Consider the following 15,244-nt stretch of genomic DNA (forward strand, 5'->3'; position numbering starts at 1 on the left):
GTTTAATTGGGTAAAGCCTAGATTAGGATGGGAATACGCTGGCTCTGTTCACTACCTTGATAGCTCTCACCCTGTCTCTGATGTGGAGGGACCTCATAGGATCTATCAGCCATCCACGTCTTCCTAGGAGAATGGAGTGAAGTTACCACAATTGTGGTTTGTTTGTTTGTTTTTTAATAACATCTTCAATGAGAGTCATCTTACCAGCAGCTAACATACTTCTAAATCATGCCAGTGGTATTTTTAAAATGTTGATTTACAACTTCTGAGCTCATTAGCTTGTGCATAAATATGTGCACAGGCATATATCCTCTATAATGAACCACACACTGTCCATTCAGTCCTTCCATTGCCTAAAATGCCAAAAGAACTGGATATGACTTGGGAACTCTCCTTTTCTTCTCCTTCCTGTTCCCTTTCCACCTCCAAATCATTCCATAACAGACATCTTACAGATTAGCTAATTATCATGTCTTCTTTTAATTATAAATAGTAATGAAATAGAACTTCTCTGGTTCTTTACAGTTTCTAGCCATTGAACAAACATGAAGTGGATGTTCTCTTCTCTGAGTCCATTAATATGGCCCAGAGACAACACAAAGCTTTGGACTGAGGCAGTACCAGGCCTCACCAGCTGAGAGGACCGGCTGAGGATGTCAGGTCTGTATGCACCTTAATGTAAATACACTTCAGCAAGATAGTTTGAGAGGAATTATTCCACTTTGCAGTCCAGTATTCTGACTGGAGCTTTTTCACCTGTACACCAGGTTGCTCAGCATTAAGCAAGACAAAGTTTTCAGGTACAGTTATGTTTTTTGTTTCTTTCTCCCTGCTTGAGTCTTAAAAATCACCTACCTTTAGGTCAGGGATCCCATAACCTTTCCTCAAAGTGATCTGGAAAACTTCCAGAGAGCTAATGAAAGCTGCAAGTCTTGTCAGGCTCTGCTTGCCACTTCCACCTACACCAACGAGCAGAGCATTTCCTCTGGGGGACTCCAGGATACGGTTGATGCGGCAACTAAATTGAAGCATACAAAATCTCTCATTAGTAAGCGTATTTTTCTTTTTCTCTGCCGGGTGCTTTTCAATACATATTTTATTCACTAAGAAATTGTACTCTGAATGGGATCAAAAATGTCAATCTGAGCGACATGTCAGCAATCAATCCCAATCTCTGCTGAGACCTATATAAGGGACACAGCTGATGAAAAAATAGCACAGTGGCAATTCAGACTGTGTCAAGTTCTCATCCCACCTGCCACGTTCTGCAGGACAGAATATTTTAAGATGAAGGCCTGGCCACTTCTACAGGGGGACAAGGGAAAAAGCACACTATGTTGATGTGCAAAAATTAAGAACAAAATTCAAGGATCTGACCAACCTCTCTAGTATTTGGGGTTCATGTTCAGATGAGGAGTCCTGCTATACATTAAAATATTTTAACATATATATAGAACAGTATAAATCCTATGTGGAAACCACAATCATATCTCTTATTTATCCAAGCCACCAACTACTTAAGAGCGTGATTCTGTCACTCTCATGCCCCATGCCTCACCCCAACACGTGCAAGTGCTGTATGGAGAGCGCAAATGCCAAACGTGAGGACGGTCCATTTCCAAGAGCTAGCATACTGAGTGACTTAGTCTGGGACAGGAGAGGTAAATGTTTCCATAGCACCCTTCTGCAAAATTCCCGAAGTCATAAAGGACTGCATTCTGGACCTGACTTCCTAAAATTCTGTTTCTTAACAAGTCGAGCAAATGGCAGAGACATAAGGTACAGAGTCAAAGGAGGGGAAACACTCAATTCTACCAAAATATCTTCCATAAGAAAAGAATTCACTACTATTTCCAAGGTGTGTTCACTTGTTCCATCTAAGAGAGACACGGTGAATGCTGTCCACCTCTAATTTATTCCTTTAAGGCAATAGCTGATATTCCCCACTCCTTAAAACCCTGAGTGAGGAAGAACACGATTCTGCCTCTGAAAACCTTACTGCCCTCTTAAACACGAACACTATTCCCCTCTTCACATCACTGCCTTTATTTAGCTCACTTAACTGAGTATTTTCCTTGCCTAATCTGAATTAATTTTTCAAATAACACTTTAAGAGATACCACGCTGCTTTACTAAAGTATCTTACAATTTGATCACAGACTTCATTTGATTGTGAAATTATACCCAGAAAAGCAATCAGATTTGTGCAGAAAGCTAGTCTTCCTAGTTTCAAGTCTCTAGGCTAATTCTCCCCAAGAATGACAGTATAGTCTTTGTCCTTGATGTGCTCTCCAGGGCTGTATACTTTGTGAACATCTGCAATCTGGCCTGGATTGGGATATGGCAGACAGATATTTCCCATTTCCTTTCAGAAATTAAGCCCTTAAAAACGTTTTTTTTCCCCCCTCAACTGAAATCCTTCAACAAATTCAAGCTGAAATTCACATGCTGCTTGAGATTGAATAAATTGTATATTTCAGCAAAATGCAATTTGCAAATTAAATAAATGAAATTTACCCAGTGCCAATGAAAATCATGTTGAAAACTCAAACTTTGCTTTTCTAATTGCTCACAGTATTCACAGATCTGCACTTAGGCACCTGGAGAAGAGGTTCTGTCCTTACTGGGATTCTCAGAGAGTACTTAAATGATTTCGAAAATTGCAAGTACCTCACAGACATAAAAATACAATAAAAACAACATAATATAAATACCTTTCTAATTACAAATTTGAAACTTGCTATTTTAATATAGTCCCACGTGTCCAATTTTCAAAGAGACACTGTCTGGAGCTCCAGGCTTCTAAATGCAACCGGGATTTTCAAAGAATCGAAGCAGCAAAAGCAATGCCTCAATCCATTTAAACTAGTAGACAACACACATAATCTTGTTTTATATAAATTTGAAAATCCCACTTAAGAATTTGCATAAATATGGCTCTAGATCAGGTCTGAAGGCACATCTTTGCAACAAAAATGGAACCAAATAATCAAGACGTTTAGGAAAATCCCAGTATACCTATTCTTGTAGATGATTGTCTAAGTGAGGACTGAAATAAACAGTAAAGCACTTGAACGTTACCACATGCAATAAATGTTAGTGCAATATGCACAGAGTCAAGACCTGAAAATATCACAACAACATCCAGACCTTAAAACGACCACTAGCAGAGTTCCTCAGTGTCATAGCCCAGGGCCCGTTCACAGTTTTAAGTGCCTTCCAAATGCCAGCTAGAGAAGAATCACAGTACTTGCGCAGGACGCTTCACAGAACGTGAGGAAGGCTCAGATTTTCCAAAACTGGACACTAAATACGGGACTTCCAACCTCCATTTTTGGTTTTCTACTTCAATATGTTCAGAGTGAGACTTCCCACAACTTCTGCACACCTCCAGTTTCTCTTACATCAGCTTCAACTCTGGATACCTACAGTTTCCAGGAAACTTCATGCAAACAATCTGTGCAGTTAAGTGCTACTATGAGAATATGAGGCCAGGAAATCCTCTTACACATGGCACATGGCATCCTCAAAAAGTACCAAGTTCATGGCAGCATTGACTTCGTTGTAATTATCCAAGGCTTCCACAAGGATCTGGTTCAATTCTTCCCAGTTTGGAACACGCCTATAGTTGGGTTCTCCAATGCCTTTTGCAAAATGGCAATATACATTCATCTGCTTGGTCTGTTCTAAAGTTTCCTCAATCTCCTGACAAGAAAATGCAAAATAAATAAGTAAATAAATAAATAAAATCTAGAGTATATATACATAGCACTAGAACGTTGAAATGGGCAATGGGTGGAGATCCTGACCATCCGAGGCTGTATGGCATAGCATAGATCTAGACTGCGAATGGTTTGCTTGCATAATAGACTGTCCATCTCACAAAAAGTGTGTATAAACCATGCAGAAAAAAACACTGCAGCTGTATGCTAGCTTTCCAAGAAAAATGTATTATTCCAGCAAATGCCTTTTTCATCTTTTTATGGCCATACAGTTGCACCTGTGTGTGGGAAAAGGGGGCAAGGTGAGAAGGAGGAAAAAAAGGAAAAAAGCATGGAAAGAAAAAAGATCCTATTCTGACATCCTTTGCCTTGACATCTTTTTGCAAATCATTGAAAAACCTTAACTTACTGCCATAAGAGAACATGGCGACAAGAAAAGCCCTACAGCAATAACCATAACATTAGGCTGTTGCATGGACAACGATAACACCTGGAGGAAAAATAGCTGTCTGCACCACTTATCACTTTAATGACACTTGTATAATTCATAAGGCAGCGTTGCTGGGTGATGACAGGCCTGAAGGAAAGCAGGAAGAAAGAGCAAGAAAAGACACTAAGGACTTCTGTTTCCATCCCAGTGCCTCCCACTGAAAGCACGGAATCTGACCCTTCTCCAGCTTTTGCCTTCTGAGACTCAAAGCACTTAAAAAAAGTAATTAAATCAATTCACAGAGCCCAAATCTCCTCCTCCCAACTCCCGAACAGACAGAGCGCATCATTTACCCATACCATACTATTGGCAGCCCAGAATATAGACGACAGACATTTGCTCCCAGTCCAGGGCTCCCATCAAGAGCATTGCCCTCCAGACAAGTGAGATGTGCAGACCTCAGGTTAAACTCTGCTTTTCAAAGGAACTTTTCTTTTTATTTAATATTAGAGTCATGAACTGCAACTTACGTCATAGAATTTCCTCACCATCTCCAGCTGCATTTTATCAAAAGTACCACAATCTTTTTCTTCAACCATCTTGTCCCGGTATACCCGGTTCGACTCGTGCAGGTAGAGCTTCACTAGGTCTTGGGGGTGCTTCAGACATTCAGGGGTAGAAAATAGAAGGCCCTGCAGAGAACAGTGACAGTCAGAGTACCCCATCTCGACCATAAGGGACCACCTCACTCTCAGCATCCGAGACATCATGCCAGAATGAGGCTGAAGAATTATAAATGCAGAGTTATTACAGCAACCTATTATTGGACTTCTGAATAACCCCCTATTCAGCTGCCCATGCAGAAAGCGTCTTTTCTCCCTCTTGATTTCCCACAGCAGCAAAGCACTTTATATTCATTTTGTGTGCATGAAGGTCTCCAAGCAGCATAACCACTGCAGCCTGGTTTTGCCAGTGGTCTTGGTCTCCTTCTCAGCAGCAGAGACTATTGAGAACCGGGCGTCAGCCCAGAAGTAAGGCCTTTTGCACCACCACACCACACTGCGTGCATTTTCAAGAGGAAAAAGCAATTTGGAAATCTCAGTAGTGACTATTTTTTAATTAATTAATTTTAATTAGGTGCATTCTGCCTAGAGGAAATATTAGTTGCTGTCTGCAACTGTATGTTTACAATGAGCCCTATTAAAATGCACAAAAGAATTGTATTTCAAGGAGGTGTCACCTACAACTAAGCCCATTAACAGTACACAAGGTTTTCAATGAGATGAATTAAATAGACAGCTTTTATTCCTAAAGTCAAATTATTTACACGTATGATATACAATGCGTTAAAAGTAATGTAAAGAACTCTGTATCATGTCACTGGCCCATAGTAAAATAGTTTGGGTTTCACATTTGTCCTTACAGCTGCCAAATTGTTATTTTATTTATTTCAGAAACAAAATGAGCGAGAGAATAGCTGACAACTCAAAGAGAGAAAGGGTTAAGGTGCAACCCATCAGGTCTTCAACTGAATAGAAAAAAATAAAAAATCACTTGACCTCTCTAACGACACCCCACAACACAAAAGATATTCTGTTCTTGATGCAAGTAAATGTGTGGCTACTTTAGAGGGGAGAAAATCCACACATCAAAGATCTTTAATTTAATTAAAGTCTCCTCTTTTCTCACTCTGCAAGCCAATCCCTTAGCAGTGTTCACAGCAGTGCTGCCAGCTGCTTCCATTAAAATAACTAGTTGCATCCTCAAACTGCAGCAATGAGGTTCTGTTTATCATGCTGAGCTTTTAGGAGATGCCATAGTGTCTACAGCTGGGACAACACAGAGGATTTGTGGTCATTACCCATTTTATCTATGATGGATGTGGCTCCAAAACACAAGAAAAAGATAATCCCTTGCCCGATGCTGTGACAATGTAAGTTTTTTCCACCTGGCTGTTGAGTCCTCAGATTATATTTCAGCTATATCTTTAAGCTTCTCTTCCTATTCAGAAAGGCCAGAAATTAGTTAGGAAGCCCTCCACATACACCCTGTCACTCCCCCTGGATATTTCTCTAGGCAATTGATGATATATCAGATACCATGATATTCATGATAAAACAACAAAACCACAGAACAGGCATTTGCCCAAAGGAACAACTGTGCCCATTAGAGTTTGACGGGGATCATTCGGGCTGCGCTGCGTTGCCTTGCACAAGGGCACAGACACGACTGTGAGGGAACAGCCTTCCTCTAGCTGAGACTGATTTGATTGGGATTTATTAAATGGTAATCTTGAGTGACAGATTCCTGAGAAGTTTAATAATCCTTCCAGGAGACAATGCGTATTTGGCACTAAAACAGAGAATATGCTAATCATCCCAGCAAGATTCATCTTCCATGTTTTTGTCACACATCAAAGTACCATGGGGAAGTTGATGAGACGGGTTGTCACGGCTCTGACAAGGCAGGAACTGACCTCAGCCAGGTACTCACTTTCTTTCCTGAACTCTATGAAAGGGAGCAGAAGAGCTATTCCAGACAACGAGGGATGGCAACTGTGACCAAGCCAGCTTGTCACAGCACATGGCCCACACTCCCAGCAGGATGTCATGTGCTCTGCACCTACCAGGAGCGTGGCATGGCCAATGAGATATTTCTGTTGCCCATCAGAGCTCTGCAAACCATGACAAATACCGATCAACTCGCACTTTACAATGTCAGCACACCTCTGCAGTTGGCACCCCAGGCTGAATGAGGACAGAGTGGAACACTTTCCACCAAGGCTCCATTGATGAGTTCTAGCCCACAAGATGACCTGAAATTCTGCAATATCACAGTTCTCTAGTGAGGAATGGCCTCCAGAAACCATCTAGGACAACCACCTTCAGCTAGGTCTCCTGAGTTGTATCTCCAACCAACTATGGCTCCTACCTGAAACCTTTGAAGGCTTCCACAAAACTACTAAGAATGGAAAGAATTGCTTTTTTTAAAAAAAATAAATATACAGTGAGATGCACAGCACTAGCACTGCTCAGAGTACCAAATAGCCCCACATCACATAGTTAAAGGATTTTTGGTAATAGAGAGGCTCCTCAGAGGACATTCAAAGTCAAAATAGTCAGATGGTCTAGTGGAGAGATGCACTTAATTCTTTCTTTCTCTTAGCACCCTAACATGCTCTCCTTGGCACATACGGAGAATATGCATGCTTCGTCTTCACGTGGAAATATACTGCACATAGATAACCAAGAGAGAACCAGAAGAAGCCTCTGCACATGCAGGACAGCCTTGGAAGAGTCAAAGACTTTGTTGGCATATCGTTATCTAAGGCACTAAAGGACCACTAATACAGGGAATGAACAGAGGCATCTGCAATCTTTTTTGCTGAATGCTCGGTTTAAAAAAAAATTAGCATCAGAAATATTCAAGCTATTCTTGCAAAACCTGCAGAACTACAACAGCTATCCAGAAATCAGGGCCCAAAGAAATACAGATTGAATTCTGGACACTGGGCTTGCTAAGTTGTTCATTACTTCCACTTCTTAAGCCTTACATCCTGCACGCAATGCTCCCTGCCAGCAGGTGGAATTGCTGCTAATGCTGCTATGGGCAACCAAAAGACGGGAGTGAAGTATGAAGATGTACAGCCTATTTTCCGCAGCCTGTTAGCATGAGAGTTGGGGGCAGGGGTGGGCGGTATTGCACAAGCAGAAGAGAAAATGCAAAGGTGAGTGTGAAGAGAAACAGCTAACGTGCTCCCATGGGCAAGGGTGATCAGAAGGTGACAAAATGAAGTCTCCCAGATATAAAAAGGCAAGAAAAACAAATTACTTTTTTTCTTCACAGTCTAAATAACTTTTAAAATAAAAATAACCCTGCAGTGTTATGACTCCTTTCCAGCTGTTCCATGTCATTGGACAAAGCACTCTGTTCACCTCCTTTTCCTCATGTTACTCTTGGAGCTCCTGGACCATCCTCAGCACTCTGAAGACAATAGGGACATGAAAACAGTGACGGACATGGCAATACCATAAACAGTGTGTGAGCCATGAATCTTGAGGCCTATTAAAAGGTATCCTACCAGTTTCTAAACGCTCTCACCAGGACTGATGAGAGGCTCCAGCCACCCCATTCGCACTGCATAACACTGTGGCTGCTGTGTGTGATGGAGTACGCAGCCTGCAAGCATGCCCTGGCATCTGTTTTTCTAACAGGGAGAAGAGTAGCAGAGAAAGCAAGACAGAGAGAGAGATCTCTCTATAGCTGGTCTGGATGAGAGTACACATAGTCAAGCATGCCTCTGAAACAGGTTGGCAGAGCACGCTTTCAGGGTTGCAGACATGGACCCAGGTTACTACATCCCAACCAAGTCCACGGCTAAGTCACACCAGAGGACTGCAACAGGGCAAGAAAGCAAATAAAGGTGCTTCTGATCCTGCAGCAGTCTTGCAGCCGCTGCTGTTCCTCCTCTGCAATTGTGCATGCACACGCGGTGTGTTCTGGTGTTTGAGGGTCCAAAATTTGCACTACGGCTCTTTAGTAAGCCGATCCATGGATAAACACAAAGATACACAAAGATCCCTCCCTCGTGCAAAGTGCACAGTCTGCCGGCCGCTAAACCACACTTGAACACGAAGCTGTCTTTGAGTGAGGCGGGAGGGAGGCATGCCGGAGTCACTCTTATCATCTGGCTGTCAAGAAGAAAGTGATGCCATTTCTTCTAAAAAGCCGCCGATCTTAATGTGACATGCTGGTTGAAAATCTTGTTAGAAACGAGAATAAGAAGCAAAATACAACCCTGCTGAGTCTATGATTATTATTTTACAGAGATGACAGATATAATTTAGAGCATAATACCATGGTAACCCTTTCGGATGGAAAGAAAGACAGCAACAGGGCTTTCTGTGGTGTGAGCCAGCAGGGAATAGATTTTTAAAAAGCATAATCCACAACTCTTGCTGCCGAGACCTGTCTTCCTTAATCAAGGGTAAATTGCCTGGAGCGTACCAATCAATTTAACTCTGCAGTGCATGGTGGGACTCAGAGGAATGAAAAGGTGGTGCCATAGAAATGCAAGGCAGTGTAGCATCAAATTTTAACCACAGATGGGACCTTCTACAGAGGGAAAGCAAGAGCTCAGCTCTTTCGGGGCAGCCAAAGGTTCATCAGATTATAAAGGACTGAAGGGTGACCTCACCCCGGGAATAGCAACATAAGCAACGGCAAGTGATATAGTCGAAGGAAAAGGAGCCAGGGTTATCGCTTCTTTGAATCTCACGTAATCCCACTCCAGCCGCTACCCACCTATCACCCCGGACAGTGGTTTTCAACCTCTCCTGGCCCTGAATGTTTCCAGCTGAAGGGGAAGGTCCTGTGATAGCAAATTTAAGCCAGCTAATGATGGATAGGTTTTATAGTACTTGGTTGGCCTTCTGTAACCTTTCAAAACTAGCCCATGAAGTCAGGGGGTTGATGAGGGTCATTTATTTAGAGGCTCCTCATTATTCTTTTTCAAAACCACAAAGAAGCATTCTTCAATCCAGATCACAGTGGATTTCCAAGTCAGTAGTGGCCTGAAATTTGTTAATGTGTTCGTCAGAGAAACTGTGCCCCTGGGCTGGCTTCACTCTCCCAGGTGGGTCTCAGATTTCCCTTCCTCATCCGCAATCCTTCCACCAGTCCCCATCTCTCCTAGTGATTCGCGTTCCCCTTCTGAGAGCCAGTCCCCAGCTCACGGTGGGCAGTACAGACGTCCCTGCGTAGTGCCACACTGGGAGACTGACTTATTTCCATAGGACGACCTTCAAGCTACAGCACTTGGCTGGTTCATGTCAGAAAAGCAGTGGCACACCACTGCGTAAAATACTGGGTCATTTTGGGTTCTCCAGCTGAAAGTGAAGTCCACAAACAAAATCAATTGAAAACAGCAGAGAAAATCATCATGCAGTAGGAATATTTGGGATTGCCCATGACTTTCTCAGGTCAACAACAGGAGGATGGTTTATCTCGGAGGATTTCAGGGCTGGTTTAAGTTTGAGATTAAGACACCTAAACCTAGGTGCAGGTGACTGCATGCGCAGTGGGTGAGATTTCACTTTGTGATTACCTACTCGAAAACCAGGGGAGCGGTACAGCTCAGCCAGTTCAGTCAGGACAGCCACACAGGGCATGCAGATACGACACAGGAAGACACCTGCATCCTTCTACAGCAGCTGGAGTGCAGGTGGGATGTCCTGACATGTTTCAATTGATGCTAGACACCCAAGCTTCAGCAAACAAACGAAATCATAGCTGTGTCCCTGCCAGGGAGCTGGACTGCCTCCGCACTTCACAGCACACGGTGAACCTGGGTACCTCACACCCCCGAAATCAAGCATCCTAACCTAGAGCCAAATCCCACCTTAGACCTGCACGGTGTCATTGTCTGACCATACAGCAGTTACCTTGAACTCCTTTCACCACTACGGAAAGGGGTGCTTCAGAAACACACTTCCTCTGAGCTCTTCTCCATATTTACTTTAGGAGTTAAATCACACCCAGAAATGCTCATTTTCCCCTCCTGAGGGAAAGGAGCATGACCAGCCAGGCAAAGAGGATTCCTACCCAAGGGCTCAAATCACAAGAGAGGGTCATTCCAGCGTAGTCAGGGCAAATGTGAACATTACTTGGCAGAGTTAACTCACGCGTCCAGTAGCACCTCCAGCCCCTGGGCTCATGGGCTGCTCTTTTTCCCTTCAGTTTCAGCAATACCTTTATTTGCCTAGCCAAATGTTATTGATTGTGTCTCACTGCGTTTTGCAGTCATTTGGAGCGAATGCCTTTTAGTTTCACATTCAGGTGAATCCTAGAATGAGGCCTGTGCCCTCTTTCATGCTGAGCAACACAGACATCAGCCAAGTGCTAATGATTGCTGGGCACAGGAGGGCAAACATGAAAGAAGTTCACAAGTCTGTCTGCCGACTGTTTCTTTAGGGCAGTCTTTCTTTTTTGTGCAACACTCACACGTACAGATAGGTTCAAATTCATTCATTCTTCATTAGCTGGAGCAATTAAGGTTCAGGTTCTTGGAGTGCTTTGTAATGAGACAATTAGCACAGGACTCCTTATAACAAGAGCTGTGAGGCAGTTTTGACAAAAGGAATCAAGCAGGGCTTGTAAGGCACTACTTAAATGTTTAGGTACAGTATTAATATCTAATATGATATGATAACGACAGAACCATTGGACAGATTGCAAATGGAGCTGTTGTTAACAACCTGTGCAGAGTCAGCAATAATACAATATAGAGGCAGCAAGTTCCAAGGGTTGACTCCTCCAGAGCTGCAATTTGCATATGTTTTGTGCCATATACCAGTTATCATCAGCTGCTTTTATAATTTCAGATAGCTGGTGTAAAAGCAATCCCCAAATGCCTCTTATATATGCAGCTATTATACATTCCACGTTTGATTGTTTGTCTGGGATTAAGAGAATTTGAAAAAGGTATTATGTTCCTACCCACAAGCTTTACATCCACCTATTCTCCATCTTCCCAAAGGCTAAGGAAACTCAGATGTCCCTGCTCCACTTTTTCGTTGCCTCCTTCACCATAGGGTGAGTCTAATGGTGAAGAGGGGCCAGAATGGCTTTGGGATCTCTACCCTGGGAAACAGTCAAAACTCACCCAAACAACCTGACCTAACTTTGAAGTTAGCCCTGCTCTGAGCAGGGGGTTGGGACCAGAGACCTCCAAATGTCCTTTCTGAGCTAAACTATTCTCTGAATCTATGAAAATAAAATGACCGTAGCACATGGAAATGCATTCTCAGAGTCTAGAGCTTCTTTCACCCTCAATTTCAGGAAGAATTTTGTGTTCCGGCAACCTCTCACAAAACCAGAACTAAATAGGAAATCAGAACATCTCAAAAACCCTGGAATACCTAAGGTAAGGAAACATCAAAAAGTATTAGCAAAAGGTGAGGAAGGATTTCAAGAAAAACTGAACAAAAATTTAAATAAATTTAATGAGCCCAAGAAGCCAAATTCCTCTCCTCCTGGAGCCATGTGATGGACTAAAAGCCATCTGAGCTCCTATCACTGCACCTGCCCAGCATCCAGATCTGGCAGGATGATTTCTAATATCTCACAGCCTGAGCACCTTTCAAACAGACCACAGTTAAATATCAACATTTCCCATAGATATGCTTCTTTCCTCCCTTCTCAGCCTTTCAAAGCATAGATTACCTAGAAGCCAGGATTTAAAATGACCCAAGTCCAAAGCCAAAGACTGATGATGTTTAGCCATGCGTGAGTGACAGGTTTATGCCTCCTTGACACAATGGAGTTATTAGCTTTTTCACAGTCCCATTTTTGGATTTGCCATTGCCTATCATTATTTTTACTCTTATCTGATGTACCAAACAACAAGGCATTGAACCTTCTCTACCTACTTTGTAAAACAGACGTTAATGACAAGGATAGCAAGAAATTATAAGCCGGGGTTGTACAATGGATTGGGGTATTTCAGACCTCTTAAAATTGGGTCCTGAGAACCTTCTCAAGCTTTTATTAATCAGACAAACTCTGAAAGGATTAGCCTCTGCTCAAAGGCTCCTTGAACAGCAGTATCTACTGTTTTAAAGTATGAGATTTTTAAGGAAAGAAAGCCTCTGCCATTGTTACAGGAAAATATTTCTGATGCCTAACAGCTGAGGCTAGAAACCTCCCCTTTGCAGGGAACTGGGCTCCAGTGGTAATTCAGTTTCAGTAACTCAGTCAGAGTTGCCTTCAATTCAAGTAATTTATCAATTCTTTAAACGCCATCCTTTGTGCACGTGCTGAGTACCTGACCATCTAGCAGCTACACGGATGTGCCGGTATAGGACGACAAGCACCTGCTTCCAGAGACATTTATCCCCTCCTCTTGACCACAGGAGGCTGGACAGCAAATAAGCTTCTACCTGAGGTTCCTCAAAACTATGGGTGACTAACAACGAGGAAACCAAATGGGAATTAGGGAAAGGGCCTAGGTTACCAGAAAAAACTTTTTTTCTTTTTCCTCTTCCTGGGGGCAAATATGTTTTGCCATTTTCTAGGTGGGGAGATTATATTTTCCTCACCAAGGTTAGCTGGGTCAGGGGAACCCATCCACGACCTCCTCACACTGCTTTGGGCCAGGCTCCCAGACACTATCAAAGGACAGTAACTGCACTTACTTGGAAGATATTGGAGAAGTCTCTCAGGTTGAAAATGTAATGGAATTTGATGGCTGTTGGCAGGAAAGTAGCAGCCACTTTCTGGTGCAGGCCCAGGGCCAGGTTGATCAACTGCTGAGCCGATTTTTGCACAGCCCCTGAGAAATTCCCATTTGCCAGGTGCTGCATTAAGATGGTGCTGTAGATCCTGGACAAGGCGTCCTGCCCAGGGATTGAGAGGGCAAAGACACAGAAGTGACGCTGAGGAAGAGAAAGGAACACATGGAAAGATCAGAGAAGTGGGCAATCACCTCTCCAACAAAATGTACTTGGAGACTTGCACTCAATCTGGAATAAATCCATTTCCCTGTTCTGACTTTCCAGCGGAGGGAAGTTTGCAAGTGACTTTTTTTGTTATCTAAATAAGGTATTTTCAAACACATTTCACAACTGCTACCTTCAGAAGTTAGCCTGTTTAAAGGCTAAAGGGCCTCTGAAGGTCCCACTGACCTCTGACAGAGACCAGCCTCCATCTCAGGCATTGCATTTCAATGCCTCAAATTCAGTGTACTTAACCTGAACTTGTGTTACAGTAACCATGATTTAAACTAGCAACAATTTTGGATTGGTTTCTTTGTTCTGAGCCCGTTTCACAGAATCCTAATTTTCAAGGCTTCATCTGTACTACTAAATACAGCATCCCACGGCCTGTTCTCTGACTTTGAGTTTATGGTAATGCTTGGCTCACCCCCAATCCACTAAACCTCTCTTCCTCCCAAAATGGGATAGCCATGGCCATGGTGCCTGTTGGGAACAGCCCCTGAAAGGAGCAATCTCCCAGAAGATCCCCACCACCTGCTCTTGGTTGGGGGCTTACAAAGACTGGGAAGATGCACATTTCCAGCTGAGGGGCACCTCATTTTAGCAACATGCTGCAGCTTGCTAAAAAGGGGCCAGGGCCTTGGCTAACTCCTTTCATGAGGAGCTTGTCCAGAAAGGGAACCAATTCTGCTCTCTGGTCTACCGTTTCCTCGGCGTAAGCTGGGTTCCTGCACGCAGCAGCAAAGAGCAGGAGCTCTCCCTGTCGCAGCCACACTGCTGTGACATGCCTGCTCTTGCAGTTGCACCCCATTTCCCAGGGCATTTCTCATAGTCAGATGGCAAGCTTCCCTCTACGGCATGGCAAAGTGTTTGATACATGACTGACTGATACCTGATAAACAGCTGGGAAAGGCACTGCCTGTCTGGCAGTTATTTGCCCCCCTCAGATGCCCACAGGACCACTGCTCATTTGTGATCTGTACACACAGGCAATAGCGAAACTGCCTCCAAGACAGGGTCTACCCTCCTGCCCTAAGACAGCCACTGCCCTCTCACAGCTCAGAGGAAGGGATAAATGACCTCAGAGCTGATAATAATCAGCTCTAGGTCCGAAGGTTGAGCTGCTTTCTAACTCCCCAAAAGCAAGCCCTAAGGTTTAAGATCTCTTCCAAAATTTATATTTGTTTTACCATCAGGACTAGTTGCTGTGTTACTGTATTCCTTTTTATTTTTATTTTTTTTTCATCATGGGAATACACCACCAGCTCTATCAGGAAATTTTTAAAAACCAAAAAGTTTTTATGAACTATATTCCAGAGCTAAATATTAGCTAACTGAAGGCAAAATCTGTTTCTACTAACCAGAAGGCTATCCTGAAAGTAGGTATTAAGTTGGCTGGCAACTTTGTCTCCAACTCTGAGCAGCAGGATGTGAGGAAAATGCAAGAAAAAAAGAAATAAGGGAGCAGTCTGCTGTTTCACCACTATGAATAATGGTCACTCAGTGGATTCATGTCACTTCTAAAATGAATGATAAAACAACAGCAGGATCTGCCAGCTTTGTTCCTCCGGCCTGGCATTTGAACTGTAGGGTCACAG

The 15,244-nt window shown here is 43.2% G+C and overlaps 1 protein-coding gene across 1 annotated transcript in view; it reads right to left on the reverse strand.

Annotated features, from left to right (window-relative positions):
- DNAH9 (dynein axonemal heavy chain 9) overlaps nt 1-15,244 on the reverse strand; it is a 210,999-nt gene that overhangs the window by 123,213 nt on the left and 72,542 nt on the right. Inside the window, exons 41-44 of the mRNA XM_026120616.2 lie at nt 13,347-13,586; nt 4,683-4,844; nt 3,509-3,705; nt 856-1,018 (exon numbers count right to left, since the gene is read on the reverse strand). Of these exons, the coding sequence (XP_025976401.2) occupies nt 856-1,018; nt 3,509-3,705; nt 4,683-4,844; nt 13,347-13,586 (762 nt within the window). The remainder of the gene's footprint in view (nt 1-855; nt 1,019-3,508; nt 3,706-4,682; nt 4,845-13,346; nt 13,587-15,244) is intronic.

The sequence above is a fragment of the Dromaius novaehollandiae genome, chromosome 18, assembly GCF_036370855.1.
Source record: "Dromaius novaehollandiae isolate bDroNov1 chromosome 18, bDroNov1.hap1, whole genome shotgun sequence".
In the NCBI taxonomy this organism is placed as follows: Eukaryota; Metazoa; Chordata; class Aves; order Casuariiformes; family Dromaiidae; genus Dromaius; species Dromaius novaehollandiae.